At 41.1% G+C, this 19,040-nt stretch overlaps 1 protein-coding gene across 3 annotated transcripts in view; it reads left to right on the forward strand.

Annotated features, from left to right (window-relative positions):
- Positions 1-19,040, forward strand: part of ACER3 (alkaline ceramidase 3) — a 65,581-nt gene that overhangs the window by 27,460 nt on the left and 19,081 nt on the right. For all 3 annotated transcript variants that reach the window (XM_065833444.2, XM_071815593.1, XM_071815565.1), the window contains exons 3-6: positions 3,125-3,177; positions 9,027-9,079; positions 11,173-11,254; positions 12,328-12,363. In XM_065833444.2, the coding sequence (XP_065689516.1) occupies positions 3,125-3,177; positions 9,027-9,079; positions 11,173-11,254; positions 12,328-12,363 (224 nt within the window). The remainder of the gene's footprint in view (positions 1-3,124; positions 3,178-9,026; positions 9,080-11,172; positions 11,255-12,327; positions 12,364-19,040) is intronic.

Raw genomic sequence — 19,040 nt, forward strand, 5'->3', positions numbered from 1 at the left:
CCAGAACTGGACACAATATTCTAGATGTAGTCTCCCCAGGGCAGAGTAGAGGGGAAGGAGAACCTCTCTGACCTACTGACCACTCCTCTTCTAATACACCCGAGGATGCCATTGGCCTTCCTGACCACAAGGGCACAGTGCTGGCTCATGGTCATCCTGCTGTCCACCATGACCTCCAGGTCTCTTTCCCTTACACTGCTCTCTAATATGTGATTTCCCAACCTATACTGGAACCTGGGGTTGTTCCTGCCCAGATGCAGGACTCTACACTTTCCCTTGTTAAATTTCATCAGGTTATTCCCCATCCAACTCTCCAGCCTGTCCAGGTCTCTGATGGCAGCACAGCCTCTGGCGTGTCAGCCACTCCTCCCAGCTTAGTGTCATCAGCAAACTTGCTGACAGTCACTCTATTCACTCATCCAAATCGTTAATGAATATATTGAATAATATTGGCCCCAGTACTGCCCCCTGAGGCACTGCACTAGATACTGGCCTCCAACTGGAATCCGCACCATTGACCACCACTCTCTGGCTTCTCTCTTTAAGCCAGTTTGCAACCCACCTCACTACTCTGTGCTTCAGTTCGGTCTGTCATCTCTTCATGCCTTTCCCTTCTTCTTCCCTTTTGAACAGATCCATGAAGCTTTTTGCACAGGTCTGTGTTAAGCCATAACATATGCCAAAGGTGGCAAATCAGAAACTTGATTCTTAGCTCATTCGGTGTTTAGATATAAAACATTTTTGTTACCCCCCCTGCAATGTAAAGCATACCTTTTTAAGTTGTGCCTCTGCAATAAGTAGGTATAAATGAGATACGTAAAGAATCATAGTTTTATTCTTTAGTCTGTGTTTAAACTATTTCTTTAAAAAGATGCTGTTGTGCACAGTTACCACAGGAGTGTTTGAGAAAGTGTTGCCTGTGCGGTCTTGAGAGGGACAGTGTCGTCTGCTGATTAATCTAGTTCTATAATGTCTATAGTCTCGTAATATCCTGGGTTTTCTGTTAAATGCTCTTGGAACACCAAACAAACTCGAAAGAAGATGGAAAATCCCTTTATACACAGAGTCACGTGGAAAAAACGAGGGGTAATGGGTGCAAATTACTCCTGGGGAGGGGGAAATTTTGAATGATGAGAACAATCAGCCTTTGGAATAATCTCCCCAGGGAAGTGGTGGATTCCCCAACACTGGACACTTTGAAGGTTCAGCTGGACATGGCGCTAGGTCATCTTGTCTAGATGGTGTGTTTGCCAAGAAAGGTTGGAGCAGATGATCCTTGATGTCCCTTCCAACCTGGGATTTGATGATTCTATGTTCACGAGCTCCAAGAAGATTACAGCAAGCTGTGTTGCAGCCATTTCCAGTAGAAGGTTTTATTCTAAGAAAGACTATATGATGATTCCTTGTAAATTCTCCTTGTTTCCAATAACAGTTTTATTGCTCTGCCATATAGCTACAGCATTGTTCTCCAAAGCATGCTAAACTTTCATAATCAAAGAAATGATTTTACCCATATTTGAAAGTTACACTTGTTAGAAACTGTCAGGGATTGTATGATGAAGATACTGAAATGGCAGTGACAGCCAAGATAATGGATGATACTGTTTTAATGATGAGCTCAATGTCATTGGGTTTTTTGGGGTTGGTTTGTTTTGTTTTGGTTGTGTGTTTGTTTTTTTCCTTCAGAATGAACAGTAGTTGTAATATATTCTGTATATATAGAAAAATGACTGAGAATTTCTCATCAAAATCCCAATGAAGATGAAAAACAGTTGTTGCTTATTGTTTGGAAAAAAAATTCGGAAGCAAACCAATCTAATCAGAATTTACAGAAATGCATATGGTGGTTTATATTCTGGTAGAGCCATGCTTCATTTTCCCTGAGAATTAATGACTTTAAAGTATTTGGCAATACGTTTTTAATTGTCGGTTTATTATAGCTCTATGTTGCAGTAAAGTTACATGCGAAGGTATTTGAGGTTGTGTAATAATCACTGTTCTGGTCTAATAGCATCTGAAGAAACATCTCCAGACGTATCTATTGACTGGGAATCCTTTACAGAATGCAGAATTTGTTGGGTCGAGGTCTGTTGGTGCATCAGTGAAATCTGCTCTTGTGTGTAGAAAAGGTTTAGGCTCTTGCAGCAAAACACGGCAGCACTACCCAGTGATCAGGGCTGGAGTGCAGATTACTTGGCTTTCTCTGAAACTGGAGGTAAAACAGGATTTATTGAAGGGAAACAAGACGTCACATTGATGTTCTTGCAAAATAAAAATGAGCTGGTGCTTAATGCGAGTGTGTAACTGGTACCGTTTCAGAGTCGTGAGTGATACATTAAATACTCTACCAGCTTTGCTCTGAGCGGTGATATCGGACTTCGAAGAAACACTGTCCTTGTCTAACTGAAAATGCTGTGTATGGGCAAAGTGTAGATCTCCTAAATTAATTTCACAAGTAAATTCAGTTTAAAGATAAAATATTTCGAATGAAAAAATGATTAAATAGAAGGATGAGCTTCCAAGGAGAAGCCTTGGAAATGGTGATATCATTTCAGAAAATGAATCTATAATGCATGGATATGTTTGTTTACCCTGAATGTTTAGTTCTGAGTTCTGGTAGCAATCCATTTCTACTTCTAGAGCTGACAAAAAGCTCCTTGTAAAATTTACCTTTTAAAACTGGACAATAAGCAGAAATATCACAGGTTTTCAGGAGTACTAGCAGCTCAATGATGCTTTGTGTTATAGAAGGATTGAGACAGATAAATCTTAAGATACTTCAAATTAAAAATGCCGAAGAGAAGAGAAATAGAATGATAATGTTCCATTCATTCTGGGTTCCCTCTGCTCCTATTCCCATGGAGATTACACCAATTCATAAGAGACAGTATTGAGAGGGGGGGAAAGAGGACACCCAGTCCTCCATAAGAACCAAATTCAAGGACATCACCGGTGACTGAAGTGTAAAGTAGGAGGCTGTGGAAAATTGAAGTTTTGTTCCTGGGATGTGATGCTGATGTTCTAATGTTTTTTTTCTCCAGTAAAGTTCATGCATTTAAATTAATACACCTGAAAGCTTTACATGTGCACTTCTGTGCTAACCATAGATTTGATTTGTTTTCAGCTGTGGGATTGGGATCTTGGTGCTTCCACATGACCCTGAAGTATGAAATGCAGGTGAGAATTGATAAGTAGCTGTGATTCTTTTTATAGGCGTATATCACTATATATTCATGTTGCTGTTTCTTGATTAAATTAAATATATAACATACGTTATATAATGTATAACATAACTTCATCTACCTTAAGTATTGTTGTACATGACTCCTGCTCTCAACAAAAGAGTAGCACAGGTCTTGTTTCATTCGGTGTTTTCCACCAATAGATATACGGGAATATATAGTTGCACCTAAAATAAGAGCTATAATCAATTGCTTACGTTGGTAGAAGATACTTTATCCTTTGGGAAATCATACTGTCTTTTTATGTGAGGTGTTATTTTAAAATTCCTACAGCTTTGGCTTAATAGAAAGCAGTATAGACTAGAGTTATTGTTACTTATTTTATCCTTTTTTCATCCTAACGTTTTCTATTATGTTTTCTATTTATCTAGATGTACCTGTAGCATTAATACCGATCGCAGTATCTTCTGAGTAGCAATAGCTGAGTCTTTCTTTCTCTCTTATTCTCAAATAGAAGGTATTCAGTAATAAGTTCAAGTCTTAACTTGGATAATACTCATTTGTATGAGTATAGGTGTTTAGTGTCATTTTAGACCCCGTGAGTGTTCTCTCCGGCCTCCAGCTGCTGTCCCACAAAGGTGACCCCTGTCACATCTGCCAGTCTTGAGTTGGGTGTATTGGAGATGACCGAGCATCTCAGGTGGCTTTGGGCAACTGAACTGACTCCTAGCTTTCTACTGATTGTAATGGGACCCGAGACACTAAGTATGTGGACACCAGAAGTTAGATGTCTTAAACTTGAACTGAATCACAAACTGTACAGATGTTTGCCTCCGTAATGCTCTGGTTTCTGTCTCTCACATGTGCTGGAGACCATCAGCTTCCGTGGAGAATGCTCTTGCCACCATGTAAGACTATTTGGTGCTTTTCTTGGCATGAAAAAGATGTTTCCTAGATCCATCTCACCAATCCTTCCTAAATTGAGGTGTCATTTACCTACCATCTCTTGAAACTGCCTTGAATTTCCACCTTTTCGTTTCTCTTCCCTCAGCAGCTTGTTCCTAACTCTGCCAGAGATTCAAATCCTCTTTCTTAACACAGATAGAGGTGAGCAAAGCCACCCTGAAACCCAGATCATTAAAATGATCCAGGCTTAAAACAGTCTGTGGGTGTTGGTTTTGTGAGTGTGTGTGTGTGTACATAGAGGTTATTTTAATCCAAGTCACTTAGATGCTACTTATCATGTAGTTCTGGTGTCGCATCAAAATAAGGAGCCTGCAAATAGTGTAAGTAAAGGGTGGGCAGAAGCAGAGGAGAGTGAAACAAATAAACTTAACAGCAGAGTCAATTATACTGTTAAGCAGGCATTCTTTATATTATCAGCATTGAGGAACACTGGGGATGATCCTCCATAAGTGCTCCAACGACTGGCTGCTCTTGTGTTGCTTATATTCAGACAATTATCACATATCCATGACAATTTTGGGAAATTTTTAACCTACAATGCATCTACACTAAGAAATAATGGATGAAGTTAGTTATAATTGATTAGTTTCTTACATCTATTAATTATTAGTCAAATATAAGCTAAGCACTCTGCTTCTAAACCATGTATCACTCAATCTTCTGTCTCCTTGTCGCGCAGAAGGATCTAAAACTTGAAAACTATCCCCTCATTTTGCAGGTGGTTACAAAGCATTTATCACGTCAATTGGTTAATGAAGGGTACGTCTTTTGTAACTTAATCACTGTATACATTAATTTAGCAGCTTCTCTTCAAGAGGGGAGCAGGAATGTCTTGCATCGTCTTTCCCATGAGAGTTAAAAGACTTTGTGTGACGCCGAGAACACACTTATTAATCCGTAAGCGGCTCATAATTACTCTGATAGCAAGCTTACGAATCACCAGAGAGGAAATATTTCAACCAGTAAATAACCTTTTCTCATTCCCTTTATCTCATGTTAAGATTAAAAGTCAGCGTTGACAGCTGTTTGAAGAGATTTATTTTTTTACTTTTTCTGGTCAATTCAGATTGCTTAATTAGGAGAAATGTGAAAGATTCTGTTATTGGAAGCAGGGGTTTTTTTTAGAATACCTCTCTTTTTCTCTTATTTTTATGAGAATCTGCTTTATTGTGCATTTCTCAAGAATCCAAAATGCTTCTTTATCCAGTGCAATCAGCTCACCGAGTTTCCATCTCTTCACAATTCTTTGTTGTTCAGACATGTCCAGACATGCTGTTGACAGGATTTATGGAAGCATTAATTCCTTTTGTTACAGAAGCCATTGTCTTCTGCAAGCAAATTCCAACTAGGGTCTTTTGGGAGGCTCTTTGAGGTTACGGTTACATCCCTGAGAAGCTGCCAGCAAATGAACTTAAGAATGTAATCAACTGTCCAACTTTGAAAAAAAATCCTGTATTGTATTTCTTAGTTCTTTTTTTCCTCCCTCATTCTTTTATGAGGCCTTAAGTGCCTCATGCTCTTAAAGAGCTGCGTGAATGAATCCTGCAACTGATTCCTATCAAACATGGTAAGGAATATCACTGAACTTAGAAATAATAACTGTTAGTATGTGTCCCGTCCCAACAGATGGGATTAGGGATGAGTTAACTCTGGGTATTTCTGCACGGATATGCAAAGTGAATGACAGAAAATCACTCCAGGGGTCCAATTCAATTATGAATTTACCAAAAGCACGTTGTGGAATACAAACTAAGATATAAGAGCGAGAGAGAGAGTAAGATATCACCACTCCACAGGTTTCACTCAGAATCCCAGAATGTCAGGGGTTGGAAGGGACCTGGAAAGCTCATCCAGTGCAATCCCCCCATGGAGCAGGAACACCCAGCTGAGGTTCCACAGGAAGGTGTCCAGGCGGGTTTGAATGTCTGCAGAGAAGGAGACTCCACAACCTCCCTGGGCAGCCTGGGCCAGTGTTCTCTTACCCTCAGTGAGAAGTTTCTTCTCATATTTAAATAGAACCTTTTGTGTTCCAGTTTGTACCCATTACCCCTTGTCCTATCACTGGTTGTCACTGAGAAGAGCCTGGCTCCATCCTCCTGACACTCACCCTTTCTATATCTGTAAACATGAATGAGGTCACCCCTCAGTCTCCTCTTCTCCAGCTCCAGAGCCCCAGCTCCCTCAGCCTTTCCTCACACGGGAGATGCTCCACTCCCTTCAGCATCTTTGTTGCCCTGCGCTGGACTCTCTCCAGCAGTTCCCTGTCCTTGTGGAACTGAGGGGCCACAACTGGACACAATATTCCAGTTGTGATCCAGCAATGTCTGGTGGAGGGAGGGTGGTCACGTTGAAGACTTCAGTCACGCTGCGTGGCATATACACGCCACACCTGATGCCTTGTGTGGGGTCATTTTATACCCCAGTTCATTTACATGTTGGCAGTTCATCACCTCTCTCTGTTCGCTTTTCGTGCTAATTAGGAAGATTCTTCTGGAAATGGGTCTAGGGTCTTCAAACTAGAGGAAAGTTCACAATACTGACCAGAAGTGAGTTGTTGTGCCCATCAGGGGTAGCTGTTGGTTCATGGTTTCTCCTGATAATTGGTTGTCTGACAGATGGTTCATCTCATTCCAATTAGGCCATGAGGCCTTCACAGTGATTGACAAGGTTTCTGATACCATAACCATCTAACTCTTCCACCAAACACAACACCTTGGGAGAGATAAGGGCGATGCCTACCTACACAGCCATCTATCTTATCCTCCCAAAGTAACAAAAACCAGACATTTAAGGCATAACGTAGTCCTTTGTTCAGCTAAGGATGGGGGGAGCATTTCAAGGTTGTCCCAGTATGAAGCTGAATTCAGCTATTGCTTATGTTTTTTTCCTCTCCAAGGCATCACAGCACAGGTAAACGAATGTGATGGCAAAGTGCTACCTAACAGCTTCAGCTGCCATCTCTATTTCTGATACTTTGTGCTACCCATTATGGTCCCCAACCCTATAATTCATAGATTCGGGGACATAAACCTTTTTCTGCAAAGTTAATTGCGTACTGGATCAGCTGTTGGACCTGGCTCACCGTGGGAGCGTGGGTGAAGAAGCAAGAGGTGCATTTAGCAGCATTGTGAAACATGTCCTGAAGTTTCTATGGCCAAAACCATATATAAAAGAGTTTGTGTAAGCTGGTGTTGCTGTTCGTGAGTCTCATTATTCAGAAAGACATAATTGTGGATTTGTTGAATACCCTGTACCAGCAGTAGGAAGATAATTAGTGTACAGGCGTGGCCATCAACAACTTTCAGTGTGGTGAGTGGAAAAGGACAAAAGGCCAATGGTGTCCTGTCCTGTATCCAAACCAGCGTGGTCAGCAGGACAAGGGCAGTGATCCTTCCCCTGTGCTCTGCATTGGGGAGGCCACACCTGGAGTATTGTGTTCAGTTCTGGGCCCCTCAGCTCAGGAAAGAGATTGAAGTGCTGGAGCGGGTCCAGAGAAGAGCAACAAGACTGGGGAAGGGACTTGAACACAAGCCCTATGGGGAGAGGCTGAGGGAGCTGGGCTTACTTAGTCTGGAGAAGAGGAGGCTTAGAGGTGAGCTCAGCACTCTCTAGAACGACCTGAAGGGCAGTTCTAGCCAGGTGGGGATTGGGCTCTTCTCCCAGGCAGTCAGCAATAGGACAAGGGGGCATGGGCTTCAACTCTGCCAGGGGAAATTGAGGCTGGAGATGAGAAAGCAATTCTGTGCAGAGAGAGTGGTCAGCATTGGAATGGCTGCCCAGGGAGGTGCTGGACTCACCGGCCCTGGAGGTTTTGAAACTGCGATTGGCCATGGCACTTAGTGCCGTGATCTGGTCAATGGACTGGAGTTGGACCAAGGCTTGGACTGGATGATGTCTGTGGTCTTTTCCAACCCAGTCGGTTCTGTGATTCTGTGAAATCTGGTTTGCATCCAGTTCTTATTTTTCTTAAGAAAGAGTCAAACCTGGTGTTACAATTCTAAGTTGCCTCACTAATAAGGTTTGCTTAATGTGCTGGAAATCAAGAGGCCGTGGGTCTTCACTGATCCACTTGTGTGAGTTTGCATTTTCATGATTTTCAGTCCTTCATGAGGAGGTAAGATTAACTATATGTTCTGTGATATATTTAGGAGCAGAATTTTTTTAATGTTCTTTGAGAAAAATTTAGAAGAAAATGATGCTATGACTTTTTTTTTGCTTTGTAATGATAAATAAATGGCAATTTTGAGCACATCAGTTCTTGAGAAATCACCTCTCTTGTCATCGCTATTTTAATGCTGTCTCCATTTAGGTGGTGAATTCCTGGAGAAGTAACTGAGCTGTAACACACCAATCTTCTCCCAATGTATCAAAATTAGATAAGACAAGAAAACATTAAATGGCAGGAAAAAAGAAAAAACAAATAAAAAAGAACCTCACAACAAACAAACCAAAACCATCATTAAAACAATGGAAGAAATTTCCAAAATTAGGAAGTAACCATGCAAGCACATCACAAGGTACTTCCTAATGGGCTAAAGTTCTATTTTGTGAACCGGCTCTAAATGGTGTGGTCTTATTCAGTCAGACTTTACAAAACTAATTCTTATAAATGTTTCAAGAAGCATAAACAGCAAGAAAGGCACGATCCATTGAAGATGTTGGCTTCATATTCAAATGATACTCAGAATATTAATGCAGTGAACTTTCAGTAGTTGAATAGCATTTGACACTGCTAAATACTGAGATACAGTCGAGAAGTTGGGTATCCAAATGACTTAAAAACTCATGTTTTCTTAAGACTTGCTTCTCCTTAATTAACTTAGCCAAGTGTATGAGATAAAAGTAGTTTTCATGTTTTGATGTCTCTGCTTTTTGTAGCTGTTGGATGAGCTGCCAATGATATACAGTTGTTGTGTGTTTGTCTACTGCCTGTAAGTATTTGTTAAATGGTTTATTTTTTCTGAATATTTATGAAATGTTGACTTTTGAAATGCAGAATCCATGAAGCCAAATGCAGCGTTTAATGAGGCTGACACTGAAACTTCCACTCATTTCAGTGAGATCTCAATTTTGGTAGCACTGCAGCATTATAACTTGGCCATTAGACTTGGCTTTAGTCCTAATTTTTGCTAATTTAGAAATATTTTACCAGTATTTATTTAGGAGGAAAAGAAAACAACTTCTGTTGAAGACCGTTGTATAAAACCAGAGCTCAGTGTTGCTTGGTATGTAAACAGCAGACATAATAAAATCAACTTCAGCAACGCCTACAAAATTATCAACATCGTCATTTATTTGAGTTGTATTTCTCTGATATAGCCTGACTCTGAATGCAGATTTCTGATTTCTAATTAAACCCGCTTTCCACTCATCTGGAAAATTAAAGCAAAAAGATTTTTTGAAGAGTTAAATGCCTGTTTAGCGGACTGTTTTGGAACATGCTTTGGAACAGCTTAATGCCGTGCCAGGATGTTTGCTCCCATTTAATGTTGGGAGGAATGTAGCATTTGGTGACTATAAAGATACTATAAGGTGGATTTTTCTTGCCGGTCGCTGCAAGGTCTGGATTCAACATGATTTATTCTATCACTTGGAAAATCCAAATTATAAATCAACTCGTTGCAGACAAAACTATTCTAAAAATCATCTTTTTGCTTTCAAATATATCAAATATTCAGCTCTTGAAAACTGGAATATCTTTGGTGAAGATTATGGGTAGCTTGCAATGGAGCTGGGATGCTGCAGGAATAAACGACATTTGTGGAAATTACCATCAATTTGTGATTCATACATTAGTGTGATTTGTGCAAACTCAGGACCAGAATCATAATGCCCCTGTTAGTGGAAATATTTCAATTGCAGCTCCTCATCTCCTAGAAATTGCCTTTGCATTTATTTTATCTGATTTCAGCGTAATTGGGGAAAAGGATGAGAAATGGCTATAAAAATCTGTTGGAAAAAATAATCACGCTTATTTTGTGCAACGGTTACTCTGTTATTTTTCAGAACGTTTCTTGCTGCATTTATAGCTCTGATAAAACTCTCTGTATATGTGTTTGGTAGTAATTAAAATGTTCTGAAGAGCAAACTAATGTTTCGTTTAAGAGGCCTTTAATAATAGTTTGTTGTATTTGAAGGTAGGTGATGCTGTAGTTCTGCACAGGGCATTCCTTTGTACATCATTGAGTTCTCCCGACTCTCAAACTGTATCATTCCTTTTCCTATTTTGCAATGTAGCACATTGTGCTGTCTTGTAGATTTTTTTCCCCATATGTTCCTACATGGTTTTATACTTTGTTCCCTTTTATTCATCCATGATGGTGCCTATTTCCAAAAGTCAATAAACAAGTAAACTAGGACAAGGACCTTTCTGTGTGATGGAGACATGGTCTGGGCTGTGGGTCTATAATTTTGTCACAATTGTCACCGCAGCATAGCGTAGAGATTATGAAGCTCATTTTAATTAGTTATTTTGCATACTGGGAGCAATTAGCTGGTTTTTTACCTACCCAATCTAGCAAATTTACTGCACTGTGACTGTAGTAATGTCATAAACAACCTGCATTTGAGCAAATCTCTGCAGTTCACTGTTTGGTGACTTAGTCCCTTTCCCACGCTGCCCTTAGCTCACAGATAGAATGGTTTTTGGCAGCTGTATTGCATTTTAAACTCATTTCTAATTTACCATCCATTATCACCCCTTAAGCACCTTCTGAAACCGCTGCTGCTTCCCAAACTCTTTCCACTGACTGGGTTATTTTTTGTATATGTCTAACCTTATTATGGGGATTTTACACTATATATATACACACTATATATATATATATTTCATAACTTATTAGGAAAATTGTAAATTTTTATATTAACCCAACACATTTTTGTTGGAGTAGCAAGAATTTCTTGAAAAGCCTAAGACTCATTTGGATCAATTTTCTCCCAAGTTTTGTGATAATATACCTTGAAAAATGCTTCCTGCACATGGTAAGTGATGGAGGTTACCGCTCTCCTTTATTTTCTGTTCCAGGTATGAATGTTTCAAGTACAAGAACACCGTCAATTATCCGCTGCTTTTCTTGTTAATAACATACAGCTTCATAGTCAGCATTGTAAGTAACTTTTCCTAATAACATTTTCACCTTTAGATTGAGTTTTCCTGCAGTAAAGGAACTTACACAGGCACTAGTGGATCTTGCTTCTAGTCAAGAAGGCAAAATTACTCTTTTGTTGGGAAAATTATGTGCTGGCCAGAGAAACCTGAAATCTTTCTATCTGAACCACCGTGTGGAATAAATGGAAAAGAAAAGCAGTCATGCAGTTGTTAGAATGGGAGCGTGAGAAAAACAGTCACCGTTGACTTGTTTTTAGAGCTTGGACAAGCTCATTCCCCATCTTCTCTCACTTTAATTCACCTACAGAATGAGAAAAATCCTCTTCAACAAACTGCAAGAAGCGAACTGTGCTGTGCAGTCCAGTGTATTAACTGGTGTTTTAAAACAAAATCCAGAATAAGAAAGGAACTTAGCTGTTAAATTAGAATTTTAACTGTTTTGTGGCGAACTCGATTCCATTTCTCAGTGCAGTTCGCTCCCTTTATGAATAAAATAGATTTTAAGCTGGAATCTTCTTCGTTATTTTTATTGAGAACCATTTCTTAAAAGAAAACCAAGTGTTATAAATCACTTTCTGCCTTCAGAGTACTTGCCTGTTCTCTTCTATGCCTCCTAAACTTTTTACACTTGTGCCCTTCTCTCTTCAAAAGCCGAAATTAAATGAACTGAATTAACAATAGGAAGAACTCCTAGATTTTTTGTGAACTGAGATGTTAAAGCGTTGTCAAAAGTATTAATAATAGCAAATCAAAGTGCATTTTCTTGTTATACATATCAATAAAGTGCCTGATAATTTTTGCGTCATAGCTGGCTCTACATGTGTTACAACTCTGTTAAATGAGGAGGTTTTACATGTTAATGTCTCTATTTGAGCTTCTTAATTTAAAATAACTTCATAGTTAAAACCTCAAGTTTTACCAGAAGAAATTCAAATGTTCAATCAACTTCAATAATGCATGGATAGGCTCTTGTGTCTTGATTCTAACAGAACAAGTCTTGCCAGTATTTACATGAATAACATTACGATTGTTCTCTGTTGCAAATTATTTCTCTTTCTTTAATCTTTCCAGGTTTACTTAAATTTGAAAGAGCCTGTATTCCATCAGGTAAATCTTGCTCTGTTGGAAGAGCTAATCTTGTTTTAAATTAGGTTTTTTTAGTGGGATGTTTTGCGGGATTTTATAGCTGGAAGGAAGACGGAAGGCAAGCGCGATTTGCCTCTTGCTTCCTCTTTGAGTATCGCTGCCCATCGTGTTGCCATCCTCTTGGTGACCTGAAAAAAGCGGAATAGTTTAATGTGTGTTGTGTATTAGCATTTGTTGCCAGTATTTCAGGTGGTTTTCAGCAGTGGCAGGTGTGAGGAGGTGGCTCTGCTGTGGGCTCCGCTGTGTGTGAGGGGAGGGGTCATGAGTCCTTGTCCCCTTCTTGCCATTGGCAGCTGCCGTGAAACGGTGACCTGGCATGGGAGCCTGGCTGGGGTGGCTTAGCACCATGGCTTGCTCTCCACTTTAATTTGTTAGTTTGGTTTTCTGTTTTTCTGGGTTTGTTTGGGGGTTTTTTTAATAGTCTTTTTTTCTGTCTTTTTTTCTATCTTTTTTCTTTTTTCTCTTTTTTTTTCCTTTTATTTTTCCCCCCCTTTTCCCCCTTTTTTCTCCTTCCTCCTTCCTCCTGCCTTCCTTCCTCCTGCCTTCCTTCCTCCTGCCTTCCTTCCTCCTGCCTTCCTTCCTCCTGCCTTCCTTCCTCCTGCCTTCCTTCCTCCTGCCTTCCTTCCTCCCCGCTCCCTCCCTCCCTTCCTTCCTGCCTTCCTTCCTCCCCCCTCCCTCCCTCCTCCCTCCTCCCTCCCTCCCTCCCTCCCTCCCTCCCTCCCTCCCTCCCTCCCTCCCTCCCTCCCTTCCTCCCTTCCTCCCTTCCTCCCTTCCTCCCTTCCTCCCTTCCTCCCTTCCTTCCCTTCCTTCCCTTCCTCCCTTCCTTCCCTTCCTTCCCTTCCTTCCCTTCCTTCCCTTCCTTCCCTTCCTTCCCTCCTTCCCTCCTTCCCTCCTTCCCTCCTTCCCTCCCTCCTTCCCTCCCTCCTTCCCTCCCTCCTTCCCTCCCTCCTTCCCTCCCTCCTTCCCTCCCTCCTTCCCTCCCTCCTTCCTTCCTTCCTTCCTTCCTTCCTTCCTTCCTTCCTTCCTTCCTTCCTTCCTTCCTTCCTTCCTTCCCTCCCTCCTACCCTCCTTCCCTCCTTCCCTCTTCCTTCCTTCCTCACTCCTTCCCTCCTTTCCTCCTTCCTCCTTCCTTCCCCCTTCCTTCCTTCCCGCCCTCCCTCCTTCCCTCCCTCCTTCCCTTTTCCTTTTTTCCCTTTTTCTTCCCCGCTTCCTCGCTTTTTTCCCTTATTTTCTTTTTCCCTTTTCCATCTTTTCCCTTTTTCCTGTTTTCCTTTTCCTTTTCCTTTTTCTTTTCCTTTTTCTTTTTTTCTTTTTCACTCAGTTTTACTTTGTGTAAATTCAAGCTGCCCGTAGACACAGAATTTCGATGGTTATGTCACAGACGGGCCGTTTTGGTCTCAGCCGTTCAAGGCACATCGGGTGCAGGTTCCTTGTGTAGCAGCCCAAGACTATTAATAAGCATCCACTGCCCGCGGGGACGGGACTTGTATCACTTGCCTCTTCACAGGAGCTCAGAAATCACACTCATCTCTGTGTGCCGTGAGCATTTTCCCTCATTTATGACTTTTTGATTAGGAATAACAGCTGAAAAACTGCCAAGCAAGAGCAGAGAGCTCTTTGCAGGCCAGAGCTTTAAAGCCTTAATTTCTGAAATCGGCTGTGCCATCGCTGGTCCACATGTACCTGCTGCATCAGCAGCTGTAAAAGTGATGTGTGATTCCTGTCGGTGGATTAGTGAAGCACTGATGAATAAAATAAATTCCCAGCTGCTCCAAATAATCTCTCCTAGAACCATGAATTGTTATTCTACTTATAGATAAAAAGAGAAACTCGCGGGGGTTTTTGATAATGTTAATAAAACCCTTTCTGGTCTTTATTCCCCCTACTTATATTTCTAGCAGGAAGATGCTGGCTGGGCTGAAAGTGGCGATTTCTGATGCTTTTACTAAGCTGGTTATAACTAGTTTTGAATGAAAATAATTTTGTTAACAGTGGCAGAATTTACTAGTGATAGTGGACTTTTATTTCTTTAATCTGTTATCTATTCAACCTACATTTATTGCAATAAATACATCACAGCTTCACAATGTTTCACTTTGATGCATTGGCACAGGTATTGTCCCATGTCGCAAATATTAAGGTGATAAATATGATGACTTGTCGGGAAATAGGGAAACTTCAAACTGATATCCCAGACCTTTAACTTTTTGCATCTGGTTTCTCATAGCTTCAGAAGATGAATAATATGTTATAACTGATACATAAGGAATCAATGTAGAAAATATTTAGGCCCATAAAAGTGCTGCACTTTACACAACAACTCTTTCCAAACATTGATTTTTATGGAGAACATACAGTTACGGCCAAATTCCAGATGTTTGAGTACTGAACCCATTTTTTTTTCCCCACAATATTTGCCAAATATATTGTAGATCCAGAGGAAAGATTTATCTGACTGCCCAGCTAAGCAAGGTTATTTATTTGTCCTTTATTAAAGAACAAAGTAATATTTGTCCTTTATTAAATATATATACATACATATATATATATATAATTTCAGTAAGTATTTTGCAACTGAGTGGGTCACATAGACTCGAAGTAAAGTTAAATACACTCATGTAATTCTGGTTGAAGTCTCAGTCACTGACTCTATTGGAAAGCAGCGTCAGGACATAAAGCAGCATTTGATTCCCATTTGTGATCATCATCATTTGTCAGCTTAGCGAAAGGGGGAATAACTACACGGACAACTTTATATTGTTCATTGTTTCAGCGTGTTGGTTTTTTTTCCCTGAAAGTAGAGCAATAAGAATGGAAAGGTTTCCTGTTATATTCAGTAGCCACGGTACAAGCTTCATTTTTCAGTGAATTACTTTCTGCTTTCCCAGCTTAGGTTCATAAATTGCTTGCTGCCAGCAGGGCATGAAGGGGATTTCAGTTTATTATTCATGGCACAACGGCAACAGAGACCAGCTTCTTTTTCTTCATCCAGATCCTTAAGGCTCTCAGCGCTTTAACCATAGTGGGGGATGAGATGCAGGGAAGCTGCACATCATTAGGAAAAATAACACTTCCCTAGCTGACAAGTGATCTGGTATTTTTTACAGCCTTATCAATTAAATGGAAGATAGTAGTGGCCTTTACAAGCATGTATTATCTTGTTTTTGTCAAAAATCTCTCCAATTAGAGCGCTATTATTACCTAATGTCCATGGTGCTCAACATTCCTGCATCCCAGTTCCCTGGTTGTTGTCAAAGAAAACAGCTTTACCTTCTCCCCATCCAGCACACAAATCTCTAATGGGAATTTGATTGGGGACCTCAACAGGTTAAAACTCTCCTCAGAATTGGTTTTAAATCAGATTAGCTGCTTAGCCCTGTTTACCACATGTATATTTGAGCTTATACAAGGAAAGGGGTGGTGGGAGACTGGCTGCTGATATGGAGCAATACATAGATGCACGAATATAAGGCAGAATTAGAATTGGAAGAAATTACCCTGGCAGTTAAATTTTTAGACTCAAGTCTTCCAAGTGGCCTTCAATCTAATATGAGATGGCCTAGAAAGCTGTCACCTACCCAAGCGTATTGTGTTCCAGCCTGATTTATTTACTTGTAACATACCATATGCTGCCTATAGACACGTAGTGATGAAAAACCTCATTCAGCTAGTGGGCCAAGTTATGTGAATAATGAAAGAGATCTAAAAACCTGTTTCAGCTACATAGCCGTCCCCTGCAAGAGCTCGAAGCAAATTTTGAGCAAACATAATTATTGTTAAAAGGTAAATAGGAAATTAGATTAAACGTTCAGGCTAGGCTGATAGCGTTTTTTGTTTCCTTGATATTAGGAAATGTGCTGATGGGCTGATTCCAATGGGATGAAGTTCACCAAGTGCAGGTCCTGCACTTTGGCCACAACAACCCCTGCAGCGCTCCAGGCTGGCACAGAGTGGCTGGAGAGCAGTCAGGCAGAAAGGGACCTGGGGGTGCTAATGGACAGGAAGCTCAACAGGAGCCAACAGTGTGCCCAGGTGGCCAAGAAGGCCAATGGTGTCCTGTCCTGTATCCAAACCAGCGTGGTCAGCAGGACAAGGGCAGTGATCCTTCCCCTGTACTCTGCATTGGGGAGGCCACACCTGGAGTATTGTGTTCAGTTCTGGGCCCCTCAGCTCAGGAAAGAGATTGAAGTGTTGGAGTGGGTCCAGAGAAGAGCAACAAGACTGGGGAAGGGACTTGAACACAAGCCCTATGGGGAGAGGCTGAGGGAACTGGGCTTGTTTAGTCTGGAGAAGAGGAGGCTTAGAGGTGAGCTCAGCACTCTCTAGAACGACCTGAAGGGCAGTTCTAGCCAGGGGGGATTGGGCTCTTCTCCCAGGCAGTCAGCAATAGGACAAGGGGGCATGGGCTTCAACTCTGCCAGGGGAAATTGAGGCTGGAGATGAGAAAGCAATTCTGTGCAGAGAGAGTGGTCAGCATTGGAATGGCTGCCCAGGGAGGTGCTGGACTCACCGGCCCTGGAGGTTTTGAAACTGAGATTGGCCATGGCACTTAGTGCCATGATCTGGTCGATGGACTGGAGTTGGACCAAGGCTTGGACTGGATGATCTCTGAGGGCTTTTCCAACCCAGTCGATTCTGTGATTAAAAAAATGGGTTCTGTGTAGACATTCCAGAAATGATGTTGTGGTGTCTCGTAAGAAACTGCACAAACTGGAGAAGTAGATCAGCATGAGAATTGCAAATAAGGGAAGGGAACGACTAGTGGAAAATGACTAAAGGAGATAACGCAAGGCAGGATCAGTCTGGGCTTGCTTCAGATCATTAGTGGAACTGTTTAATCATCTATAGCAGGAAAAACAGAGTCATGTGCTGATGGAATTTTGTGATGATACAAAGTTCTGAGGCATTGCTGAGTACAGGGGAGGAGATGAGGAGATAACCTTGAGGACTAGGATGGCAAATGATTCTGAATGGAAGAGCATGCACTGGTGGGCAAATACCAGCCGTTCCTTTTCTAAACTAAACACCATTAATAATATGATCGGTGAATTTTCTGCCACAGTAAAATACAAGTATTAGGTTTATAAATTAAGGTGACTCTGGGTAAGAGGGAGAGAATGAGCATGGGGAAAAAGAAGAAGGTAATTTCATTTCCCAAAATGAAAAACTTAATAAAATTGTCCTCCAGAGGTGTTTTAAATACACAAATGGAAGTGAAATCACTATGAAATGCTTCTGTAGAAGTACATATGGAAGACTGAAGCTGCATGAGGAATATGTTACGTCAGGGCACAAACTGTTCAAAACTTGCAGGACTCCCCATTTTGGGGAGTCTCTCTGGACCCACTCGATGTCCTACAGCTCTTCAGAGTCTCTCCCGCTGCTCAGGCAACACTTAGTTGTAGATTTGTGGAACGTGTTGTCTTACATTCTACATGGTCCAATTTCCAAGCAGTCCATTGAAAATGAACCTTTTCAGGGCATGTCTTAGCCAGAGAGTTTTTTCTGCTTGGACACTATCCTGCTGAAAACCATGTATAAAACTAATTCGAGTGACATTTCGCTCTGTCACACAGCTTGTATGGGGATATCTTCCAGAAAGTGAGTATGGTTTTCATTGTAGTACCTCTACCTGCACAATATCATAAGGAATGTGGAAGGATGTTCAGGCTCTTCAAAGAATCAGCTCTACAAAGCGTTGAAAGGGATCCAAGACAAGCTCAGTTTGCTGCAGTGTCCCTGAAGCTCAGGAGATCCGCTCAGTGCCACGCAGAAACAGTGACCTGTTTGTCACTTTGCCATTATATATGGACACCTAAACAAGACCAAACCAAGTGAATCAGAATTAATTCATTTAGGAGCTATCAGGACAGCACGTGGTACTAAACAGCCATAACTACGCCGAGTTACTCGGTGTTTCATTATCATCATGGGGATTGTCCTTCCTTTTTCCCTCTGCTCAGATTTCATTTCTAGAAATCCAATAACATGTAGAAGTCTGTTTTCCTCGTTATAAATTGCAAACACAGTTTCCAACTTTAAGTACTTAGGCTATTTTTTGAGAGAGCTGGTTGGTATATTAATAGATAAGCAGTGGTTGCCAAGAACCCAAAATCTCTCCGTGCATTTCCCAATGTGTACGCTAATATTTGAAGCTGATAAATTGACTTGATTAACGAAGGATGGGCAGACGGCCAGGAGCAGGGGAAACAAAATAGAAAGAACAGGCTCTTTCTGTACTAAAAGGGTAGATGAAGAACCAGTTTTGTATGTTCCCCCCTGTGTGGAGTACCAAACAACATCCGTAAAAAATGAATCTGTATGATTTGCTTAACTGCCTGCACACCAAAAATCCTGCCAAACACCAAGCCCTGAAACACTTAGTTCCCATTTAGGAATTAGAAAGATGTTCTTCATATTCGGCCTCCTTATCGGCTAATCCACTGTGTATTAATAAGACTTTGAGTGTTTCCCCATTGCAAAGCTGAGATACCTGCAGCTTTATTCATATCTTAAGCAGTAAAGAGGGAACTGTCTGATGATAGCAAAAAATGATGGGATTCTGCTGTTTCCTTTTGTTTCGTTTCTAGTGTGAGGGTGTTGTTTTGCTTACAATTTAAGGCGCTGTGAGCCAAAAT

This window comes from Patagioenas fasciata, chromosome 1 (assembly GCF_037038585.1).
Source record: "Patagioenas fasciata isolate bPatFas1 chromosome 1, bPatFas1.hap1, whole genome shotgun sequence".
Taxonomy (NCBI): domain Eukaryota; kingdom Metazoa; phylum Chordata; class Aves; order Columbiformes; family Columbidae; genus Patagioenas; species Patagioenas fasciata.